We start from the raw sequence: 23,275 nt of genomic DNA, 5'->3' as shown, positions 1-23,275 counted from the left end.
TCTCTTTTTATTTTGTCTTCACGGTTAGGGTGTGACTCTATTCCTGAGGTCTAGCCTTTCTGAGTTCTGAGGTTCCCAGCGAGGTGTCTTCACTCTAATTAGGCCAGAACGCCCTCTCCCAGTCCCGTCCAACCTCCGGTATCTCCATTCAGCTCTCAGCCCTGCAGCAGCTGCTTTGCTAGGGCTCATGGACTCTGCCTGTGCAGCCTCACCTGTGGAGGGTACAGGGAGTGTGCCTGGGGCGGGGGTGGGGGGGGGGGGAGTAGCATCGCTGCCACCCAGGTCTATGAAGGCCACATGTGTCCACCCAGTCCCTCCCCCCACTGTGGTCTCCAACTCCAGTCTCTGCCTCAACTCAGGGAGACCGTCGTACTCTCCTGGGACTCCCTCCTGCCCTCAGTGTCCAGAAAGGGCCCCCAGGAGAAAGCCTGGGCAGCCAGGGGTCTCACCTTTTATGTTTCCCACCTCTCAAGGATCACATCTGCGTTGTCTGTTGCCCAGTGCGTGGAAGCAGGTGCTTCATATATCTCGCCCACTTCGTAACGTGTGGCTGGAGGGCAGGCAGGACCAGTTGCTGTGTCATAGTTGGCAGTGGAGCTCTTTGTTTTGAGTGGTGTGTCTGATGGGTTAAATGCCAGGGGAGCCGTGTCCTTCTGTCCCCCAGTGTCACCCCTGATGACTTTGCCGAGGCACAGGCCCTGCAGGCTGTTGACCGGTTCTCCCAGTGCTGCTTTTACAGGTTTTGATGTTGTTATGGTGTGCAGGTAGGCAGAGGTGACAAACCTGTCTCTCTGTCTGCCTCACGTGGAATACTTGTTTAAAATTCCATTTCCTGGGGCCCAGCTCAGTTTTGGGGGTCTGGCATCTGTTTCTAACTGCTTCCTCCAAGGATTTGTGTAGCAGCAGCCTGGCTGCTCAGCATGGACTAGAAAGGCTTTCGCTGTGATCGTTGGGCACTGTTGGTAATTCATCGTGGGGTGGATGAGGAAATAGGATCTCAAAGCCTGCGTCTTTTTTGTACCACGTGGGTGAGGCCAGAAATAATGTGGGACGTTTTGGGTCATTTGTGGGTTTTTCAGCTACTGTCTGCTTTCCTTCCTCCCCACCTAGGCTTATTTGGCTCTTAGTGGCACTGTATAAGAGAAGAATTCCGACTATTTGGAACTTCCAGTTCTCTTGGAGTTGTTTACTGTTACTCATTTGCATACTTTCAGGGAGATGTTACAGAAGCACGTGTTTGCGGTTTGGTGTCAGAAGATGTCTCAGCAACAAGAACACTGCTTGGCAGAGAGAATGGTAAGTGCTTCTCCCCGAGGAGGTGCCAGGACCGGCAGGACCTGCTTCAAGTCTTTGCGCTCATTGCCTCCCCTCCTAGGACACTGCCCTGGCCCAGACCCACCCTGAAGGACGACCCGCCCGTGACCAGGATTCAGCGAGGCAGGGGCGGGTCTGGGGCATCTGGTTCCTCTGTCAGTAGAGTTTACAGATGGCTTCTGGGCCAGGCACCTCCTGCACATCCAGCTCTTCTGCCTTGGTCATCATCGTGGCCTGCAGACTCTTCCTGGCTCCTGTTCCGCCTCACACACGACCCATTCTGATCTCTCCCTGCTGCAGGCCATCCTCCATGCAGAGCGGCAGCTTCTGCGGAGGTCCTGGGCCACGTGGTGCCAGCAAGCAGCAGCGTGTCGCCTGGAGTGGCAGCGGCAGGCCGTGGCCTGTGCCCACCACCACCTCGGGCGGCTCAGGAAGGCCTTCTGTGTCTGGAGGGAGAAGGCCCGAGGGCTCAGAACAGAGTGAGTGGCTGCTTCTGCCTCGGAAGCCCTTCCGGGCTCGGGGAAGCTTTGACTGTAGTAGCAGCACTGAGCACCAGTCTGGGGGTCATGTTAGCCTAGACTCTGGTCTTAAGTTCTGGAAATTCAATTCGAAACTGTCTAAGCAAAACCAGGGCTGTCGTGAGAGGCTCCTGGGGCACCTGATGGATCTCTGGGCTCAGGAACGCGGCTGCCAGAAGTGCCTGTGGATCTGAGGTCGTCTGTCAGCTACATCCTGCTTGCTGATGGGGGCCCGTTCGAAGCAGCCGTGGCCAGGGGCAGATTGTGGCAGTTTCAGCACGCCACTTGGTTAGGGGCCAGAGCAGATGGCCCCGTGCTCCCTGCAGGCGTCCTCCTGCCTCCGGTTCCTCTCTAGATCCACTTTGTGCCCTGAGGGTCTCTCACCTCTCAAACTCTGGCCATGTTTAACCTCCTCCTCAGTCACCTATTACCACATGAATACAAAGGCCTCTGAAATTTGAGGATCTGTGTGCTTTTCTGTGTGGAGAGCCCAGATCCTTTGGCAGCTCTTCTGAAAGGGTCTTGATCCCCCCGCTCCATGTTTAAGAACCACTGGGCAGGGGCCAGGGGCTGCGAAGGGGTGCCCCTCAAGAGGGCCGTTGCAGGCTCTGGGCTGAGCGCTGACTGTCTCCCCACAGGAGGACGGGCAGGGCGCGGGCTGCACGGTTCCACGCGGCACGGCTCCTGCGTTGGGCCTGGACCAGGTGGAGGGAGGTGAGGCTTTGGCACAGGCGCAGCCCACGTGGGGCTGTGGGCAGGTGGAGCCATGTGTCAGGGTGACTCAGGGCAAACATATGGTCTCCACGGTCCCTCAGAAACCACCTGCCTCTTGAGTGTGGGGAGGAGGCCGGGCGGCAGGTGGAGCGCTAACCTGGTTTTGAGAGATGATTGGCTCACAGTTGGTTGTTCTGTTAGGTGCCAGGCTGTTCCTTCCTGAATGCTCTGAATCTAAAGCTCCTGGTCTAACCCGTCACAGGCATCCTTTTCAGGATGAAAAATGTTTAAGCTGATACTGGTTAGCATTCACCTGCAGGCGGCACTCGCCCCGTATGATCCTCCCAAACCCCTAAGGGGAGCATGTTTATAGCAGAGGACGGTGGGGCTTAGGGGTTCATAAGCACCTTGCCAAGTGTGCCCTCCAAACCAAGTGTGAGACGGAGGCACGGCTGAGCCCCCCTCGGCCCTGGGCGCACGGCGGCCGGCTGTCTCCTCTGTCCGCAGCGCCTGGCCCTGCGCGGTGCCGAGCGGCAGAAGGTGATGCGAGCTGACCTGCATCTCCAACACACCTTGCTGCACAGGGCGCTGCAGACCTGGGGGGTAGGAGATGCCGCTTTCCTCCAAGTCTCCTTGCCTGGCGGGGGGGGGGGATTCTGGAGGCTTTGTTTCCCTTCCTTGTACCTCCTGCCCCTCCCAAAACAGAGCAGTAATTCCACCAGACTCAGAGCGAGTGCCCTGGCCAGTGGTCTTACGGGGCAGAGCTAAGCTCTCCATCCTCGTCCGGGGTACCAGCCTCACCATCAGAGGGGCCCCTGGTTCAGGAATCCAGCGGTTGGACTCACCCAGTGAGGGCTTAGCGAGTCCTCTCCCTGTCGTTGGGTGGGTGCCTGGCCTCTCCTGCTGTCTGCAGTAAGCGCCGTGGGCATCGCATCCCCGCCCCTCTGTGGCTGCCTGAGTGTGGGGAGAGGTATAGGCCCAGGCGGCCTCCAGTCCTGGTCACCTGCAGGTTCATCAGAGCCGGGTGCGGCGCGTCCTGCAGGAGGCGGCAGCCAGGGAGAGCTGGCACCAGAGGCAGCTGCTGCGGTGAGTCTCCGTGCCCCGTGCCCCAGGCCGAGGAACGGGAAACACACTGCAGACCCTGGCGGGGGCCTGCCTGCCTCATGCAGCTCAGAGGGTGGCTTGGGCTCTTCCACAACCAGCGCCGTTCCCTGGGGCCGCTCATGCCTCGAACCCACGCTGTGTGCAGAGAGGAGCCTCTGGGAAGCAGCTGCGCCATCTCCCATGTGTCTCGCTCTTCCGAGCACCTTTCCCTGCCCAGTCCAGACCTGCAGGATTAGCCTTTTTACCTCTTCTCAGCTCCTAGTCAGTCCCCGGCCCCGGCTCTCCAGGCCTTTCTCCCAGCCTCTGGGACCATCTGTGTCTCTCACACTTGATGCCTCCTGCAGCTCTTGCTGAGCCGACCTCTAACCTGCTCCCTCCCTCTCGCCCTCCCTTCTGCTCTTTCTTTTCCTGCCTCTGATTGTTCAGCACATGCTGTTCCAGGCTGACCGTGCCCTTCCTCTGTCTTCCCCATTGCCGCCTCGCCTGCGTCTTGGGCACCTGGTTACAGCTCTGTGTTCCCCGTGGCACATGAACGCGTGAGGCCATGGTGCCCGTGGCGCTGCCACAGTGCCTGCACAGACCAGCTCAGCAGCGTGTGGGGTGTGCAGTTGACGTAAATGTGCTGTCAGCATGACAGACACGCTTGGGCAGACCTCAATTCAGGATGGGGCTGAGGAGCGTCTCACGGTCCACACCCCGGTCACTCTGTCCCCCCCGCGTGCCTGCAGGGGTGTGGTACGTCGCTGGAGAGAGAACGCCGTGGCCCACGCAGATGAAGCAAAGAAGGCCTCTCGAGCAGCAGCTCACTACAGAAGGACCCTGTGCTCCTCGGTGAGCCCTGGCAGGCCAGCTGGTCGTCCGGGAGGTGGGGGCCGTGTTCCCGGGAGGGGCTGCCGTGGGGGTGGCTCCAGAGGTTTGAACTGAACGAGGAGCCTGGAAAACGAGGTGGCTCCCGTCTCCAGCACACACAGCTGTGCCCGCAGGTGGGTTATTGTTTATTTTCCTGAACTGTGAACCAACATCCATTAAAACAAAAGCATGGCAGATAGTGAGTATGGACCAGTTCTCACCAGAACCAGTGTTTCCCACACGTGGAATTTTCCACTGGGACAAACCGTGTAGGTCCCCACGTCTCCTCATGTCGGCACAAGGTGCTCAGATGTCCCCCTTCCCCACTCCTGCTCATCGGCCTCGTAGGATTCGTGGCTGTGGGGGCTTTCCATAGAGCATCTGGGAATGTGAGGTCATCGGTCAGTGTTGGTGGGAAGTGGCCCCCAAAATGCCACTTGGTGTGGCCTGGTCCCACATGCTGGGGAGGGACGTGGCTTTGGGAAGGTGTGTCACAAGACAGGGGACTCAGATGACGTGACTCTGGGGTGTTCGGGAAGAAAGCAGCTTGCTGGGAGCCCCACACGGGCTGGCCGGCTGGGCTGATAGCGTCGGAGCCTCCGCGGGTGAGCGGCAGTCACGCGTGGTCAGGGCCCAGTCTGCTCTCGGAAAGTTCCGAGGCCAGCATGTGTGTCCCCTGCCCTGGAAGGATGGCCAGGACTCTGCTTGGCTTCAGGGCTCAGAAGGGAGGAGGCCTTTTGTGGGGGTGGAGTTTGTGACTGTTTGGGGAGCAGGCACCAGGCATCCCTGAGTTCTGTTACTGTGATTTCATATGTGCCTCGTGTATGAAAATGCATGCAGTGTAAAGCTTCCACTTCACAAATAGAATGAAAGCCTACATGAGGACTTGACCCCTTCACGGAATGGTATGAAGTCTGGGTCCTCTTGAGACGCAGGGCTTCCTGCGAAGGGGCTGGGCACGGTTGCCTGCCGTCTGCATGGACGGCGGGCACTTCGTGGAGCGTGTGTGAGTGCCGTTCGGTTGGCCTCATTCCACAAAGAGTCGCCCGCAGAGCCGGGATGACCCCAGAAAGTCAGGACATGCTGTGACCACCCCTCTGTTCTTCTGCCCCTTAGGTCCTGATTGCTTGGCGGGAGGCGGCATCAGTGCAGCTGTACTACCGACAGCAGGAGGACGGGGCCATCAGGGAGGCGCAGATGGTGCTGAAGAGGGGTAAGCGGGGCCCCAGCAGCTGCAGGCAGGCCTGTGGAGGACACAGCTCTTGTCCTGCTCCCAAGGTGCTTCCCTCAGTCTCTGTCTCCTTCTCATGTGTACTAGTTTCCTGTGGCTGAGGTAACCAAGGACCATGGACTCTAAAACAGCAGAAAATTGTTCTCTGAGTCCAAACTCAAGGTGTTGGCAGAGCCATGCTCCCTCCGAGGGCTCTAGGGGAGGCCACTTCCCTGCCTCGTCCGGCTTCTGGTGGCTCCCGGCAGCCCTCGCTGTTCCTCGGGTTGTAGACGTGTGACTCCAGCCTCGGCTGTGTCGTCACGTGGCTGTGTATCTGTGTCTCTTCTTAGAAGGACACCAGTCATATAGGATTAAGGGCCCACCCCACTCCAGATGTCTGACACTGCACTGACCTTCTTACCAAGTAACAGCAGCTCTGAGGTTCCGGGATGGACGTGAACTTGGGAGGGAGTAACTCTTCCGTCCGTACACCTTCGCATTCTCTTCCCACCTCGTTGCCAACCAGTTTATATTAAGATGAAAGGCTGAAGCTCGAGATCTACAGAGGAATAAAGATGGGGAGCTGGAACGGGGGACATGGAGGTGTTTGGGGTGGGACAGTTTGGTGGGAAAGTCCTTCCAGTGGCTGCTGCCTGTCACGTCAGCCCCATGGTGTCAGAGTCCCACTTCCTTGTCTGTTTAGGGAGCAGGGAGCAGGGACTTGCCCAGTTGGCCCGAGGTAGTCCCGTGACCTGCTGTACAGACAGCCTGGGAGACGGTCTGGATGGAGCCTCTGCTTGAGAGTCATTGGGAACCAGAGGCCCTTGGCCCTGTGGCGGGGAGTCTGATGTTCTGAGGAGAGAGCTCCTAGTGAGAATAAATGAAGAAACAAGTGGAAATGGTTTAAATCAGGCCATAGAGAAAACGGATCAAGTTGTTAAATTGGCTTAATAGCATTTGTTCCAGGACACAAGCTAATCCACTTAGGTTCTGACGAGTTCCCGTGTGGATGAACACAGACCCTGCCGCCCGCTGAGTGGAATCCTGGTGTCCAGAACCCCACACCTGCTCCGCCCTCAGCATGCTAGGCCGCCCCTCACCCCAGAAACCAGGGCTGTGTTTCTAGTCATTCCTAGGAAGGATGCCGAGGGGCTCAGCCCAGCCCTGGTCTCTGCCTGGACAGAGCTTTGGCACCGGCGCGGCACGGGCCTTCCAGTTTGGATCAGGTGGCCGCGGTGGGGAGGTGACAGGCGCAGGATGCAGCTTTCCTTAGAAGGGGTGGTGGCACGTGGCTGGCTCTGGGCTCTCTGTGTCCATCAGGGCTGGTATGGAGGACTGGGGAGACCGTGTGACAAGACGCCGTATTCTTAGCACACGGTAGATGTAAAGTCCATACCTGTGGGACCGTGTCTTGGCTTAATTAAGGTCTACGAGTGTCAGGCACACCTTGGTGGTCCAGGGCTGGGCTGGGTGCTGCAGGAGGACGGAGCGAGGAGTCACGGACACTCACGCTGACCGGTGCTTGAGAGGAGTGGCTGTGCGACCTTGGGCATGGCCTCCTCTCAGGCTTCGTGCCTCTTTCTGTGAAGGGGGATAATAGTACCCGCCTCTGGAATTGGTCATGAGCGTCCCTTGAGGCTAACGTGTCCACACGGAAAGCAGGACCCAGGAAAGAGCGGCACTTAGTGTAGCGCTAACGCCTCTAGGCTTGTGCAGGCGGCCTTCCCTGCCCCCTCCGGCAGGTCCTGGGGGACACTCCCTCTTGGCCTCTGTGCCTTGGGGTCAGCCCTCTTCTGTTTCTAAAAGAAACTTCTCTTGGGACTGAAGAAAAGGAAAAAAATCCAAAAGGAAAAAAGTTGGCAGAAGAGAGTCTTGCTCCCTTGAGAGAGAATCAGGTGACACAGACACGACAGGGTGTGGCCCCCGCCTGCCTGGCCGTCAGAGGACACGGCCAGCAGCCGCTTTGCTACTCCCTGGCCCGTCTCGGCCTGCCTGGGCCTCTGAGCCTCATTTTCCTCCCTGGGAAAATGGGGCTGCTGCCCCCCCCATGCCCTCAGACCCTGCGTCTTCTCGTTCGTGTGCCCAGCGGTATCTTGTGGGCGGCTCCACGAAGGCCCTGGCACACCTGTGGTCGCTGTGCACAGGCTTACGGCTGGGGGTGGAGGGGCGCCTTGGAGGGCCCAGCAGTAAACAGCATATCTGGTTCTGGTCAGGGTGTGCATAGTTGCTGACGGGGCCAGAGCCATCCTCACAGAATGGCCACCGTCCACGTGGGGTGGTCTCACTGAGTTTGGACTGACACCCCAGTTCTGTCCCCACAGCCTGCTCCATCCTCTGAGCTTTCACCGTCACACAGGCGTCCATATGCATCCTCCCAAAGAGCAAACTGACCCCCATCTGCCTTAGGCTGTCTCAGGACCTGGTTTTGGCGCTGGAGGGACCGCAGCCGCAGCACTGCCCAGCAGAGGGTCCAGATGCAGAGGGTGGCACAGCATTACCACCGGCAGCTGCTGCTGCAGGCCGTGGCCCGCTGGAAGGCGCACCACCTGGGCTGCGTCAGGAAGAGGGTGAGGCGGACGGCAACTCCCCGAGTTCCCTTGTGTGGTGGGGTGTCTGGGCCAGGAGACCGTGTGCCAGAGAGGAAAGGTCTTTCCTGAAGCACTTACGGCGGCCAGTGTGGATGCTGGGTGGTCGGGGCCCTGCGGGCGCAGGGCTGCCTTTCCGGGTGTTCAGTGAAGGCTGGGGAGGCCAGCCTCCCGGGTGGAAGATGGCTCAGCAGGGAACCTGGTTCATTGTGGGCCGTGCCTGTCAGAGTTGGGCGACCTACGGAGGCATCTGGACACCGCTGTCTAGTGCAGGAGGCCTATGGCTTCATCCAGGACGACTCTTGGTGGTGGAAGGTCGGTTCACTTGGCCCGGAGCCCGTGCTGCCCCCAGGGGCTCCGGGCGTGGGCACCTGGCTGCACCGGGCACACAGCGCCCTGTGCGCTCTCTCCTCAGCTCCTGCAGAGACAGGCTGCCCGACTCCTGGCCCAGACACTTAGCCGGACCTGCTTCCAGCAGTGGAGACAGCAGGTAGGAGCCGTGGAGAGGCCGCTTCTCCCCTCCACTCCTCCCGCTGCCTCCTGAGCCCGCCTCTAGTTCATCATTTCTCACATCACCCTCTTCTCAGGGCCCCCCCACCCGCAGTCACTTCCCAGCACCGCCAGCTTCCTTCACTTGGAGCCTGTTTAAGGCCAGGTCGCTTCAGGGCCATGTTTCTACAGTGTCACGTTGAAAATGTGTCAGGGTGATATCCAAAAATTAACAGAAAATGCATTTGAGGTCTTTGTCAAGATCTTGATAAAACACCCGGCGGGGCTGCGGCCTGCCCAGCGGCCCTCACGGCTGCGTCCCTCTTGCCCTCAGGCCCGCAGTGCGAACCATCCCAGCTTTTCTCCCCAGAGGCCGGCGCGCTGCCCCACTGCTCCCGACCCCCGAGCTCCTGGTGTGTGTTCTTGCCAAAGGAACTTCCTTGACCCCCCACCTCAGGGCAGGCAGGGCTGGGCCTTGCTGGTGGAGGGGGCAGTGCCCGACTAGAGAGGGTCTGAGAGTGACCGGGGCCACGGGGTCAGGGCGGTCTCCCTGCAGGGGATATGTCCTTTCTGGCCTGCAGCTGGCGGACAGGAGGCGGGAGCGGCAGGGCACGGCACGGGCCCTGTGGTTCTGGGCCTTCTCACTACAGGCAAAGGTAGGGGCTCCCTGTCTCGGGAGGGGAGCGTGCCCTGTGGCGGGCGTCTGAGCAGGAGGGCGGGGCCTCACTTCCACTTCTCCGTGGAGGCATGGGCCGCCTGGCTGGGCTTTGTGCTGGAGACAAGGAGAAAGAAGGCGCGGCAGGAGCGGGCGGTGCAGGCCTACCACCAGCAGCTCCTCCAGGAGGGCGTCACGCGCCTCCTGCGCTTCGCGGCGGGCATGAAGGCCTTCCGGCAGCAGCTGCACGCCCGGCAGCAGGTGCAGGTGGGCCAGGGCCTCCCACCCTCCGTGGGGAGCGGGCGGGCACAGCATGACCTGACCAGAGGCCGGTTGCAGGCGGCCCACAGTCTCCACCGTGTGGTCCGGCGCTGCGCCACGCTCTGGAAAGAGAAGGCACTGGGCCCTGGCAGGGAGCCTCCGCCCCCCACGTCCGCTGTGTCCAGCAGGAGAGTGACGTTTGAGGGTCCCCTTCCCAGCCGAGTCGCTGCTGGGGCTGGTGATGCCTCCCTGGAGACCAGGAGGCCACCAGCTCCTCGTGGGCTTCGGGGTGCTCTGGACAGCCTGGCGTCGGCCGCCGGGGACCCCCACATCCTGGAGCTGTGAGTAGCCCGTCCCTCACCTCTTCCTCCTTGCTTTCACTTGGGGCAAAGCTTGGACGGGACAGGAAGGTCCGTGGGCCCCAAGGGTCATGGCTGAGCCACTTGGAACCCTCTGTGCAGCAGGCTCCCCTGGTTCTCCAGCCCTAACCGGAGGGACCACAGTCTCTGTTCCTCCCGAGTGGGGGAGAGAACGTGCAGTTCCTTAGCAAAGGAATGGGCCGCTGGGCAGTCCCCACCTTTCCCGTGACAGCCAGGAAACAGGTTCCCTCTTGGAAACCCCACTTTTTTGTGACCGGGCCCCTCCCCATCCCCGCTGGCTGTGCTGCTGCAGCTGACGAAGGCCCGACCTCCCAGCCCGCTCCAGCCTCGTCGCCTGGGTCAAGTGAGCCAGTGTGGGTGGTGCACCCGTCAGCAGCGGCCTCACTGGCATTACTAGAAGTTCAGTTAGGGCGCCTGGGGCAGACCCTCTCCTCCTCTGGCCTTCAGTCTCCCTGTGAGATGGGAGGAGTCAGACTGGATGACCCCTCCCCACAGAGGTCTCAGGCTCCGGGCAGTCTGGAGGAACAGCCTGTGTTTCTTCCCAGTAGCGCTGCCTGCTGGGCAAGGAAGCAGCCGCGACGCCCAAGCTTCCTGCTGGAACCCCTGCAGAGCCAGACGCCCCTGGGGTGTGGCACCCTGGGGGGGCAGGGGTAAGTGGTGTGGTTTTGGGGCCTTTTCCTTCCTGCTCCTCAGGAAGGTACCACGCCTGACCAGCTCCTGCCTTTCCTCCGCTCAGGCCTGAGGCACTGTGGGAGCCTGGGCCAGGCGAGGTCCTGCCAGTAGGCCCTGCCCTGATGACACCCTTCCTGGCAAAGGCCCGGACAGCACTGGACCCAAGCAGCCCACTGCCAAGCGCTGCTGGCCTGAAGCCGCCACCCACAGGCCCAGAGCTGCTGCCCCCTTCCTCCTTCAGGCCGCATGGGCCAGAAGCAGCTGCCCGGGTAAGTCCTCCAGTGCACCTGGGGCCTCGTTCTTTGGTCTGGTCTTCATGCTGGTGCTATTTTTTTGTGTGCTTGGTGCTGTAGCCACAGCTGTACTCGTTGCTTCAGGAAGATGCAGGGAGGCCACTCATTCATTCACAGGGTGCAGGGGCCACCACCCTAGGGACACAGCAGGGAACAGCCCCCAAAGGCCCTTCCCTGCTCGGGACGCCCATGTGTGGTGGAGACAAAAAACCCCACATGCAGACACATGAAGAGACTGCGGCTCACAGAGGGTCCTGCAGGCCCTGGTGAGCAGTCTGGCCGTTGTGGAGGACGGCTGGCTGCTGTGCTCGGGTCCAGCAGAAGGCTGGCGGCCAGGACTGGGCGGATGGCTGTGGGGGTCGTGGGAGGCACACGAGGTGGGGCTTGCTCAGAGTTGGGTAAGAGTAAAAGAAGGAATTCAGGGTGGCTCCTGGGTTTCCGGCCCAAATACCTCAGGGTATAGTGATTTCTTTTACTGTGAGAGGGAAGACAGGACCAGGAGGGGGGGGGGAACCCACCAGGTAAAGCATGAAGCGTGTGTCTTGAACCTGCCAGATCTGAGGTAACCTAACAGATTTAGCCTGGCCTTTAGGGACAAGGTCAGGGCTGGAGATCAAAGTTGACAGTTTGCAGCACAAGCTGAAGGTAACCCCAAGAACTGATGGAGTCACAGGGAGGAGGGGGGCCGAGACTGAGGCCTGTGACGTAGGAGTCTGGGCAGGAAGGTGTGAGGACGCACAAGTGTGCAATGGGCTTGGGGCCCCAAAGGCCCCCTGGTGCCTGAAGAGCTGTGACCTAAGTGGGGGTGGAGGGAGGGTGGGGGAGGGGAGAGTGTCCATTGTTACCAGGAGGGAAGGGAAGAGGGTCATAGCTGTGGCTGGACATGAACAAGTTGCCTCACTGAAATGCAAGGTCATAGCTGGAGTGGGAGGAAAGGTCAGTAAGACTGGAAACAGCTGCTTGGGTGGTCGTGGGACTACATCACAGGTGCTGAAGGAATGAGCAGGGCCAGGTGAGCTGGCTGGGACAGGTGCAGGTGCGGGGAACCCCAGCTCCCCGCCTTCCTCCTGCTTCCCTGCTCAGTGTTCATTCTTCCCTTACAGGCGTCAGCCCAGCCAATGACCCCTGGACTTTCATCCCAGGTCCCTTCATCCCTGGCCAGTGTCCCCAAACCCTGTCTGCTCCTTCCTGGGGACTTCACAGGCAGCAGGCCTGGGCCTGGCTCTGACACTGCAGGTGTGTACCTGGGGCCTATCAGTGCCTCGAGTGCACGAGTCACTCCTGGCACGTGGGACCCCTGGGTTCAGCCTGGGCCTGGACAGGATGGTCAAGATCAAGCTTATTCTCCTGTCGCCACTGACCACACCGACCTGGAAGCCGAGCTTGAGGGCATCCAGCAGCAACTGCAGGACTACCAGACCACGAAGCAGAACCTCAGGTGAGACTCAGAAACACACCTGCCACCCGGCCATGGGGAACAGGGGGACCCAGTGATGGCCCCCGCACGCAGGTGGCACCTCTCCCTGTCAGTCCTGCTCAGGAAGGCCCAGGTTGGCCTTACCTTCAAGAAAAGCTGAGCAAAGCCTTACACCTACCTGTGTCTGTGGAAGCCAGTGGCCCACCTGGCGAGTATGACAGACTCAGGATGAAGCAGTGAGCCGCCCTGCTTTGTGTGGGTCCACAGCCCACGTCCCCCACACCTGGGACCCTCAGCAGCCTTGATCAGAGGGAAGCAGGCGGGTCCCATTCGGCCAGCTCTGTGCAGGGAAGAGGACAGGGAGGGAACGGAGGAACAGGACCCCTTCTCCCTCCACCCACACCAGAAGCAGCTGCTGCGCTTGTCTCCTAGCCGCAGGCTCTGCCTGGAGCCCAGCCAGGCAGCAGGTGCGTTTGTCCCTCAGGTCCTGCCAGCGGCAAGCAAGCAGCCTGCGGCGGTGGCTGGAGCTGAGCCAGGAGGAGCCCAGGCGGGAGGACCAGGAAGCAGAGCGGCAGGTTCAGGAAGAGCTGCAGGAGGTACGACCTCTAGGGGCCCTGGGACGGGTCCCTGGCTGGGCTTCCTCTCACCCTGACCCCCAACCCCCCCAGGTGGAAGCACAGATCCAGCAGCTGGCCTCCAAGCTGCAGGCCCGGCGCCAGCCCATCCGCGCCTGCATCGCCCGCATCCAGGCCCTGCGGCAGGCTCTGTGCTAGTCACCACCCCATGTCCAGGAACAGGATGCAAAGCTGCAATGAGTTTTTTTTTTTTTTAATTTCAAAACGTTGCAATTAAATGAATCACTGTTCAGAAGTCTCCCACTTTTCATACAAAAATACTGTGCTACTGATACAGTTGAAAAAGTTCAAATGGCTTCTCCTGCAGGAGAAATTCACAGCATCCCCAGGAAACATGAAACCTGGCCCTGTCCCCACCATCAGTGGCTCCCCAAGGCCTGCGTACCTGTTACCTGGGGACAGGTTTTCTAGGCACTGACATTTCCCCCCTCCCCCACACATCAAATATACCACCAAGGTTCCTCCGCCTCCAACATAAGCCCCTGATCAATAGCAGCAACTTTTCTGTACTTTATGTAGGTCTGGATATGGGGAGGGGACCCAAGCTCTCCCTTGGCCCCAGCAGCTGCCTGCCCTGTCTGCTTTGGACACCACTGAGGGGGGGTTATAATGGGGTCTGCCTACTGGAAAGAGGACCTACCAGCTCCAGAAGGTCACTCATCAGGGCCTGCAAAGCACCAAGCCATTACTGGCCACCCTTGGAAGTCACTGGCAGAGTCGGGGGTAACGCGTTCAGCCACAAGTGCAAAAAGAAGCCAGCTTTTCCCAACAAGCAGGGTGGGGCGAATTTGGGAACAGAGAGCAGTTGCATTGAAGGCCCTGGTCTGGGGCCCACAGTCAGTGCCAGGAGGCACCTCACCCCGTGCAAGGAGGCCACAAAGCAGTGACAGGAGGAGCAGCGAGAAGGTACCTTAACTACCACTTACCATCTTAGAACGGAAATCAGACCAACTGAACGCTCGGCCAGGAGGTGCAGGGTCTCCAGTTTATACAACACATTAAAAAATCTCCAAGAGGGAATCAATCGTCTTGGCCTGTACTTTCTCTTCGGGTGGGAAAGGGGATGACAGGGGCTCTGACAACCCTGTCTGCACCCCGGACGGCAGGGACAGAAGTCTCCCAGGTCCTGCCTGGTCAGACCTGACAGCCCCCTCCCTAGACAGCCTCAGAGGTTCCCCTTGAAAAGACCCTCACGTTTCTCTGGAAAAGGTCCCTCAGCAGCCGCAGCCACGAAAGAAGCTCTACAGGGAGCCCAGAGCTTCCCCGAATCGGATTTTCTGTCCCGCTTTCAGCTTGAAGTTGAAGTCCTTGGGGGCCTCGAAGATGAGCACGATGGTGGAGCCCAGGTTGAACTCCCCCAGGTGCTCGCCCTTGCGCATGGCGATGCCCTCCTTGTTGGTGTGCGTCACAAAGCTGAAGTCATTGTAGGAACCCTTGCTGTACCGGGGGCTGTTTGTGTGCAGGTCCTGGGGGAGGCGAGGGAAGAGCGTGTGGACCCTGAACACACCCCTGCTGCTGTCCCAAACCCTGTCCCCCACCCTGCTCGGAAAGGGAGGCCGTGGGCCAGGTCTAATCCGATAGCCCCTGACCAGCTGTGAACTGGGGCCAGAGGGACATGGAGGATTCAGACCCAACGGTTCACTGGCACAAACGGTGCCACAACACCAGCACCCAGGGGCTGAGGGACAAACTGACACTGAGAAGGGAAGGCCTGCGGGCAGGGTGGGCGCTGGCACCCCTCACACACACAACCTCCCTGCTTGGCGTTTTGCTTCTGCCAGAAACCCAAGGGGAGCTTGGGTGGGGCGTGCTGATGGAGGCCAGTTCCCTCCCTCTCCAGCCACCTCTAGGCAGGGGTGGGCGGGGACAACAGAGCAGGAGCCCCGGGCCGCTGCCCTGCACGGCCAGGCCTGGTGGGGGATGTGCCCTCCTAGAAATCACCGTCCCGACAGAACTGGCTACACAGGAGACGGTGCAGGGAACCCGGGTGGCCCAGCCCTCGGACGTCAGCAGGACCTGGGCTCTGCTTACCCGGTCGAAGTAGATGCGGATGGAGCCCACGTTGGTGGCCCCCACAGCTGTCAGTGAGAAGAAGCCATGTTTCCAGTCCCCAGTCAGGACCACACGCTCATTGTGGCAGAAAAGCTCTTTGATCCAGCGGGCCATGCCAGGGTTCACCGACATCAGGGAGCCTACGGGGACAGTGACGCTGCTACTCCCTGCCCGGCAGGAGGAAGAAAGCCTCCCAGAGCCTAGTGTGTCTACTCTGGGGGGCCCCAAGACCCAGTGTACCCCCATGTCATTCCAAATGCAAAGCAGGCGGGCCCCCAGCCTGCCCCTGCCGCCCACACCCAGCAGTCGCTTCCCAGCTTTGAAGCCTGTATCCCCTGACACCAAGAAGCTGAGGACCTCTGTCCAAGGCCCCCAGGCACAGCTGCCGCCCACCTACTGACCCTGACCTACCCGGGAAATGGCGCCGGTGGGAGACAGTCCAGTCAGTGGGGGAGTGGAAGCAGTGATAGTCCCCCGGGGCCAAGTAGATGACACAGTGGTAGAGCTCGTTCCCTTCTCGGGTGACCAGCTGGCTCCTGAAGGAGCCGCAGGAGGTGGCTGTGGGGCAGACACGAGGCCAGGCACTCAGACAAGTACTTGACGCTGCTCAGCACAGAGCCCACGTGCAGTCTGGACACCAGCTCCAGGGAGGCCTGCAGCTGCAGGCAGAGTGACTCCTGGTCCACAGGCCTCTGTCCCTGACCCACTGCCACCCTCCTGACGTCCAGCACAGCCACACCACAGCAGGGCTGCCAGCCACGACCGGGTCAGGACCCACCTGGTGGGAAGGGCAGGTCCTCCGCGGGGGTACGAGGGCCCAGGAACGACTCCAGCGAGTAGGTGACCCCCTTCACCTGCTCTACCTCGCAGTTCTTCACCTGCCCAAAGCTGAGGATCTTCCCATCTGATGGGCTGATCTGGAAGGGCCAGGAAGGGCTCGCTGTGGGGGAGGGGAGGAGTGGAGGGCAGGGCCACCTCCTCCCTGGGTTTCCGCCTGGGAGGAGCGCCCCCCCCCCCCCCCCACCCCACTCCTAAAGGCACAGGCAAGAACCGCCTGTCCTCACCACGCTGTGCAGGCCACACACAGGCCGGGCCTGTGGCTTCAGCTTGCGCCGGAAGAACTCGCTGAGGTTGCGGTAATGATGTAGGTCCTCCACGGCGGCCTCCTTCATGTTCACCCCAAACGTCCAGATGTACAGGCTGTAGACGGGCCTGCGCAGCCAGTGTGGCAGCTCCACTTGGTTGAGGCGGCCCCAGGCCCGCGACAGCAAGCGTGTCGGCACCGACTTGTAGAGGGCCACCTGCAGGCCCCAGGTGGGCAGGTGAGTCAGCCACACTGTGTGCTCACCCCCCAGCCCCCCTCCTCCCCAGGCCTGAGCAGCTTGTCCCCACGAGGGCGTTGTGACATGGTTGTTTCTCACCAGGTACCAGACTGAGCTCCCAAATCTCTTCCACACAGTACCAGCTGGGCCCGTGACACAGTGACTTACAGCTCAGGTGTCAGCCATTTCCTGCAGAGTTCCCACAGCGGCTGCCACAGTCCCTCCCCAGTTCCCGGCGAGACTGGCCAGCACAGCCTCACTTGGGGGAGGGGCATGCACGGATCTGATCTGGTCACACAGGCTGCGGTGAGTGGTGCTGCCCGAGTCCCAGATCAGCAGAGAAGGGAGCAGCCTCCGGTGCACAGGCAAGTTCACAGCCCAAAGCACATGTGTTTGTCCCCCACTGAGATCGGAGACTCTCGTGCAGACTCACTAAGCACTGACACCCACACTCTGAGGGCCTGGACACGCCCACTGAGCCCACCTGTCCCCACAGGCCTGGCCAGTCCACACAGCTGTCCCCACCTGGAGCTCCTCCAGGAGGCAGAGGGGACTCAGCCCCTGAGTCAGACTCTCCAGCCAAACTCAGGGCCACACGACCCAGAAGGGGCAGCCTCTTAAACCTCAGGGGCCTCTGCCATAGTGAGACCTGCTTCTAATCGGTGGCTGCTACTTGCTGAACACAACCAAGACACCAAGTCCCCAAAGCGTAAAAGCAATTCCATCCCAACGTTAAACACCTTTAAAGAGGCAGTAAGCTAGTGGTTCCCAGGCACTCTCAGCTAATGCCCACCTGCAGGGGCGGCCCAGGGCTGCCCTATGACCCCAGGCCTAATGCCCAGGACCTGATGCCTGAGCTTTCAAACCCTGGCAATGCCCGCCTGGGCTGTCCAAAAGCCCGGGAGCCGTTTCCTCCTCGGGGCCAGCTTGCCCAAGACAGTCAGCTGCAGCCAGGCTGCTCCCTCACCCAGCCCTGCCTGGGGCTCCTGGGTCCTCAAAGGCATCCTCACCCAAAGGGGCCCACACAGGCTCCAGCCTCCCTGAACCACCCTCTGGTGTCCAGAAATTAATTTGGATTCTTCCCAAAATCACCTGTAAGCTCTTTTCTGCCTGAACACAGGAGATCAGACAGACACCATTTTCTGAATGCCCAATGTGGGTTCTTTCCAAAAGCAGAGTCCCCATATGGCAGAAATGCAGGCAGAGAGAGCAGGCAGTAGACAGTGGGCCATTACAGTCACCTGTCTACAGCCCACATGGCCACCAACCAGCCCACCCTCTCTGCCAACTCGCCTTTGAACATGACCCTGCCGGGGGGCTGAGCCCCCACACCACCACCTCTGCTCGGACAAATGTCTCCTTCTCGGTCTCCTAGGCCCCAACCTCCGGCCTGCCTGCGGGGAGGCCAGGCCAGCAGCCTCTGCACACTTACCCTGCTCACAGGCCTCCATCCCACCCGGCTGAGCGGCCTGAGGGCGCCGAGGGGCAGGAGGTAGTAGAGGACCGTCAGGGGCCAGGAGCGCAGTTTCAGGGCGGGTTTGGACATGCAGCTCAGCTGTCCCAGCCTCCGCCTCAGAGCCAGCTGGGGGAAGTGCAACCTGCAGGGCACATGTCCGCACACAGCCAGGGTCAGTGGAGGACTGGGATGGAGGTGGGGGGGCCCATCGCACCCTCAGCAACCTTGCCTCTAGATGGAGTCAGGTGGCACCAACCAGACTCCTTCATCCCAGCCCCACTCTGAGTCAGGGGCTTGGCTGCCTCTGGTCAGGGGACTCACTTCCCAGTCTCTCCACCTGCCTGTCAGCTGAGACACAGAGTGAGGCACCTCTAAGAGAGTAGCTTCTGAACATGGCGGTGGCCCCAGGGAGGACCTTGGGGCTGAGCACGCTGGGAAGATGGTGCGGAGCCCACCTCGCGGCCCCCTACTCGCCCAGGGTCAGCTCTGCCCACACAGGCTCTGAGGAGAGCTAGTCTGATCCCCCTGAGCCCCTGGCAGCGCAGGATCTGGGAAATCTTTTCATGGCTTCAGGCCTCTTATTCCCTCCTCTGATAAATTAAGGGATTGGACCTGACAAGGTCACAAAGGAACACACACACACATAAACATGCACAAGCACGCGTGTGCGTGTACACACACCCCTCACCGCTACTGCTCCATCTATCCCCGTGGTCTTTCTGCATCAGGTCAGGTTCTCCAAAACAATCCAGAGGTTGGCAGGGATAATCTCCCCACCAACCCTCAGCCCACCTCCCAGGTCTGCTGAGGCCACACACATCTGACCCAGGCCCCTCCTTCCAGAAAAGGCAGCTGGGCCTCCCCCAGACCCCACCAGCCCAAAGCGGGTGCATTCAGCACAGCCTCAGCCTCAGGGGAGCCAGAGTCGGGAGTGCGCCTTTCCACCCGAACCCTGGCCTCCTGAGGCATGACATGGAGGCCCCAGTCGCCTTGCCGCATGCCTAGGACCTAGAAAGTGCTCCTGAGGCCCCAGTGTGGCCATCAGGAGACCTCACTGCCACCCACTCTGAGAATGTCCCCAGGGCCTTGGTCTCCTCATCTACAAAAACACTGCGTTCAACTGGAGAATAAGGCTCCCGTCTGTGCCTGTGCACTCTCAGAGTAGCTCTGTCCTCTGCCCCCAGTTGCTCAACAAACTGAGAAACAAAGAGGCACCTCAACTGATACACAAAGCAGAAAAAATGGATAACTGAGCCGAAGGCCAGGCCCTGCAGCTCAATGGTGGCCCCGGAAGGCGCGGCTTCTCCACTGCTCACCAGAGCCCCCCGTGTCCATTCTCCCACCCCCTCGGGTTTTCAGGTTTTAAAAAGGTCCAGGAAGTGGGTAGGGGACAAGCAATGCCGGACACATCACTGTTCTCCACTGGGCTCCCCCCACCCACCTCGCTCTCTGCAGAAGCGCGGGGACCAATCCCGGAGGAGCTGCGCCGGGAAGGGGGCGGGGGCGCAGCACAGACACTGGGCCACAAGCCCGCCGGCCCCCCAGTACCTGAAGCGGGCTCTCCGACTCAGGCCCCCTGGGCCGGACCCCTCCAGCCGCGGGGGCTGGTCCCCCAGCCCCCTGCCGCTGCCTCCACCGCGGGGCCGCGGGACGTGAACTCTGACCTTCCGGAGGTCGAGGCGGGGCGCGGCCGGGTTAGGACGCGGCCGTGGCCCGCAGCATCTCACCATTTCGCCGCGCGGAGCTCCGGTCCTCGCCGCGCCTCTGACTGACACATGGTGGGCGGCGCAGGGAGGCGGCGTCAGGCTCGCTCCCTTTGTCTCTCCTCCTTCCTCCCTTCCCCCTGAGCTCCTGCGCTGTCACCGCTCCTCGGCCCCTGGCGACGGCGGTCGGGGGGCCGCTCCCCGGCTGGGTCCGGTCCAACAGCTCAGGGGCGCAGGTGAGAGATCGGGGCTGTTGCAGAGACAGGCGCCGGTCACACACCTGCTCTGCCCGCGCAGCGGCCCCGCCCTCGGCCCGTTCCGTCCCCGGCCTGGCCGCCTGCCGGCTCCCGGCGTCTGCAACCCAGGAGCACAGCGGGAACCTGAGCCCCGAGCTCCAGGCAGGCGCCCAGCGTCATGCTGTCTGCGGCACGGGCGGCCCCCCTCGCCGGGACCTGACCCACTTTCCTTTCAGGTGACAAAGGAGCATCTGAGAGATGAGGGCGCGGGGAAGGCGGGAGAGGCGCGGCGCTGAGACCCCCGCGTCTGGCCTGCTCTGGCTTTCCCCCCCTCCCCGCTCGGGGGCCCGACACCTGCCTCCTCTGAAGAAGGGCACCAGGGCGACCTCAGGGAAACCGGCCGCCCTGCCTTCCTGTCTCTGGGGGGGGGAGCAGCACTGTGGTCCGCGGCCTCCGCAGATAACGGGCGGGGGGGGGGGGCGCAAACATTCCGCAGCCCCGGAGTCCCGGCCCCGCCCAGCGTGGCCCCCAACGGACGCGCCTGGCGTCGTCTCTAGATGAAGACACGCGGGGTCCCGCACCCGTTCTGAAGGCAGAGAGCTGACCCGGCTCAGGCCTCGCGCTGGGACAAAGCAAGAGGCCCCAATTCGGACATGGCTCGACCGGCACAGGCTGAACGTCTGATGCCCTGGGCAGACCCACCTCCGCCAAGAAGGAGAAAACGCCAGCCCCGCAACTGCAGGACCCCCGGTGTGCGTGGCCGCAGGGCCGGATGAGGCCGACTAAGCTTTGGAGGACAGCATGGATTTCCACCCCTGCGGAGGCCTGCCCCACCTCGGACCAGGACCCCTCTGCTAGTTCCTCTCCCCAGGCCACCCGCCTCGCTAACCGGCCGCTGAATGGCAGGAGGACGCCCACCCAGGCCTCCTCCTGCCCGAGACCCCACGGACACTCTGGCTTTTGCCTGGCCAGGCTCAGCTGAGGTCCCGCTACCTCCCTTCCTACCGCCCACCTGCGGAGCACAGCCCCTCCCCGCCCTCGGGCCCCAAACTCGCCTCCGGCTGGCTCCCCAGGAAACAGGCCCAGCGGGGTGATGGGCATTCAGGGTTGAGCCTGGAGCTAGGCTCCAGGACAAGCCTCTCTCCCCGACTCTAGAAAGCTCAGGCTGCACACACACGTGGGATTCGCAAAGGGAGCTAGGCCTCTCCTGCCAGTTTTCCTTGGTGGGACGTTGACCGCTGCAACATGTTGTCAGAAAGGCACGTTCAGGAGCCCACAGACAAACCCCACCTCGGCCCCAAATCTCAGATCTTCAAAGCAGATCCAGCGTGTGCCTTTGCATTGCATTCTCCCCCAGGGCCTCCAGGCCAGGGGCCTGGCAGGGCCAGACAGCCCACTAGGGCAGTGGAGGGAGCTCAGAAACTGCCCTGAGGAGCTGGGTAAGAGGTCTTCACGCCTCAGTCCTGTCTCAGTCACTACTCTACCTCCTCTTCTAAAACGGGACACTGAGACCAGGGTCAGGTATTTTTTAAATCACCTTGGTGTGCCCCCAAAGGCCCCCAGGAAGCAGACATGAATTCAGCTGTCCCCCAGGAAATGGGCCAACACCCTCTGACCAGCTCAGCACCACAGGACCGAGGGAAGGGGGTCCCTAGAGGTCACCCATTCTCACTTCCCAAGAGCAGAGGCACTTCCCCAGCCAACAACGCTCCCAGCATCGCCATCTCAGAGCCCCATTAGCCCTCTGCACATACAATGCCTTTTGGAGGCCAAGCTAGAGCTTTCTCCCTGTCTGGTTCCCTGAGTGCAACTTGGGGGCCTGAATGAGGAGCTTGCAAGGACAGTACACTGAAGCAGAGAAGTACAGACATCTTCCCTTTCTCCCACGAGTCTCAAGGGCACTTTATGGAGGTGAATTTGGGGCTGTGACCAGTAGGACTTTAAAGTTGTTAAGTGGCCTAAGGGTTAGCCATGTGGAACATGAGAACACAGAGTGGCTTTCTTTGGTGGGGGACAAGGACACTATGGTTACTGCGATCCTGGATGCCCTCCCCCCACCTAGCCCTGAGAACTGGGAGAGGCCTTGCAAATCACAGGTGCTCTCTGAGTCTCAGTTTCCTCATCTGGAAATGGGAAGGGTTCTTCCGTCCACTCACCCGCTTTGAGGCTCGGATCACAGCTGTGACCAAGGCCCAGAACAACTCTGCTCAGAAACCCCTTGCCTCTCTTCCACCCAAGAGCTTAGCGCAGGCTCACCCCCCAAACCTGGCTCCTGATGCCTCCCTCCCCTTCATTTCCAAACCCACGCTCTGCGAGGACAGAAGTTTGCTACCACTGGGAAGATGGAAGGTACTGGGCGAAGGAGGCAGTTCTCACAGAGGTGCCCAAACCACAGGGGTAGCGATGATGTGAGCAGGAAGTTCAATAAGACCATGTTGGGGGAGCTCACCTGTGTCAGGACATGCTGTTCTGGGGGTTCACACCCCAGAGGTGCCACAACGTCCCTGCCCACCCTTTACTGACCACAATGAAGGCCTTGCAGCCCTGCACATGTCTAGCCCAAGAGAGCCCGAGGATGTGCTCCTGCTCCCTGAGTGGAAAGCTCACTGGGTGCCAGCTACCTAGCCTGAAGCCTCAGCAGAAACCTCCAGTGCCCCCAAATCATGTGTCCCCAGCTTGATTTGCTGTGCACACTCCAGCTCTGGAGGGCAGGGCCGCTGGGCAGCTGCGTCCAGGGGCCACTGACCATTCCTCCCCTGAGTTCCAGGGCTGGAAGCTGACAAAATGTCAGAAGTAGGGAGCCAGGAAAATGGATTCTCCCAGGTGAAACGGGTAAGCCATCTTGGGGAAGCCTTGGCAAGAGAAGAGGAAGCAAAGAGAAGGGTCCACAGGTGCCTCTTTCAAGGGCGATGGAGGTGGGGACAGCACTCAGAAGGGGTCTTTCTTAAATCCCCTCAAGGAAAGGAACCTTCTCTGGGGCAATCCCTGGCACCAGCAGGGAATGAGGTTCTGGGGAGGACAGGGTGTCACCCCCCTCCGGCGTGCTGGCTGGTACATGGTGACAGCACGTCTGGGTCCCAATGAGGAACAGTGCCGCTTCCCTCCCCGACTCTTCGGGCAGCACTGAGGAAATGGGCGCAGGAGGACACCGCGCCGCCCGCAACGCCTGCATTTCCCTTTTCCGGGCCTTTTCCCGGCCACGGGGCGAGGAGATGCTACAGGACGCGGAGGAAGTGAGCTCATCCGGCCCGGCCCCGTGACACCATGTGCGGCCAGGGAAGCCACAGCTCGACTGGGGCTGGGAGGTGGGCTCCTCAGGCCCCAATCGGTAAGGGGCGACCCGCACCGCGGGAGCCGGCCGCACTCCCGGCTCCGCGAGCAGGCCTTCCGGCGGCGGGGGGGAGGGTGCG

General features: G+C 61.0%; 2 protein-coding genes across 18 annotated transcripts in view; one reads left to right on the top strand and one right to left on the bottom strand.

Annotated features, from left to right (window-relative positions):
* Positions 1 to 14,116, top strand: part of SFI1 (SFI1 centrin binding protein) — a 94,278-nt gene extending 80,162 nt beyond the window's left edge. For 9 of the 15 annotated variants that reach the window (XM_057744374.1, XM_057744372.1, XM_057744371.1 and 6 more), the window contains 16 exons: positions 1,215 to 1,296; positions 1,615 to 1,793; positions 2,471 to 2,546; positions 3,054 to 3,149; positions 3,556 to 3,632; positions 4,379 to 4,481; positions 5,616 to 5,712; positions 8,116 to 8,276; positions 8,710 to 8,784; positions 9,365 to 9,439; positions 9,529 to 10,040; positions 10,625 to 10,729; positions 10,816 to 11,020; positions 12,148 to 12,482; positions 12,946 to 13,057; positions 13,130 to 14,116. In XM_057744374.1, the coding sequence (XP_057600357.1) occupies positions 1,215 to 1,296; positions 1,615 to 1,793; positions 2,471 to 2,546; positions 3,054 to 3,149; positions 3,556 to 3,632; positions 4,379 to 4,481; positions 5,616 to 5,712; positions 8,116 to 8,276; positions 8,710 to 8,784; positions 9,365 to 9,439; positions 9,529 to 10,040; positions 10,625 to 10,729; positions 10,816 to 11,020; positions 12,148 to 12,482; positions 12,946 to 13,057; positions 13,130 to 13,234 (2,395 nt within the window). In that variant the 3' untranslated portion in view covers positions 13,235 to 14,116. The remainder of the gene's footprint in view (positions 1 to 1,214; positions 1,297 to 1,614; positions 1,794 to 2,470; positions 2,547 to 3,053; positions 3,150 to 3,555; positions 3,633 to 4,378; positions 4,482 to 5,615; positions 5,713 to 8,115; positions 8,277 to 8,709; positions 8,785 to 9,364; positions 9,440 to 9,528; positions 10,041 to 10,624; positions 10,730 to 10,815; positions 11,021 to 12,147; positions 12,483 to 12,945; positions 13,058 to 13,129) is intronic. The other 6 variants (XM_057744383.1, XM_057744377.1, XM_057744380.1 and 3 more) reach the window with 5 other exon arrangements.
* PISD (phosphatidylserine decarboxylase) overlaps positions 13,990 to 23,275 on the bottom strand; it is a 35,687-nt gene continuing 26,401 nt past the window's right edge. Inside the window, exons 2-8 of one of the 3 annotated variants that reach the window (XM_057744391.1) lie at positions 19,654 to 19,879; positions 17,903 to 18,068; positions 16,213 to 16,449; positions 15,927 to 16,065; positions 15,560 to 15,706; positions 15,128 to 15,288; positions 13,990 to 14,562 (exon numbers count right to left, since the gene is read on the bottom strand). In XM_057744391.1, the coding sequence (XP_057600374.1) occupies positions 14,338 to 14,562; positions 15,128 to 15,288; positions 15,560 to 15,706; positions 15,927 to 16,065; positions 16,213 to 16,449; positions 17,903 to 18,068; positions 19,654 to 19,703 (1,125 nt within the window). In that variant the 5' untranslated portion in view covers positions 19,704 to 19,879 and the 3' untranslated portion in view covers positions 13,990 to 14,337. The remainder of the gene's footprint in view (positions 14,563 to 15,127; positions 15,289 to 15,559; positions 15,707 to 15,926; positions 16,066 to 16,212; positions 16,450 to 17,902; positions 18,069 to 19,653; positions 19,880 to 23,275) is intronic. The other 2 variants (XM_057744392.1, XM_057744390.1) reach the window with 2 other exon arrangements.

Source organism: Hippopotamus amphibius, chromosome 8 (genome assembly GCF_030028045.1).
Source record: "Hippopotamus amphibius kiboko isolate mHipAmp2 chromosome 8, mHipAmp2.hap2, whole genome shotgun sequence".
In the NCBI taxonomy this organism is placed as follows: Eukaryota; Metazoa; Chordata; class Mammalia; order Artiodactyla; family Hippopotamidae; genus Hippopotamus; species Hippopotamus amphibius.
The sequence above is the reverse complement of the archived record's forward strand: the minus strand, read 5'-3'. Positions and strand labels throughout refer to the sequence as shown.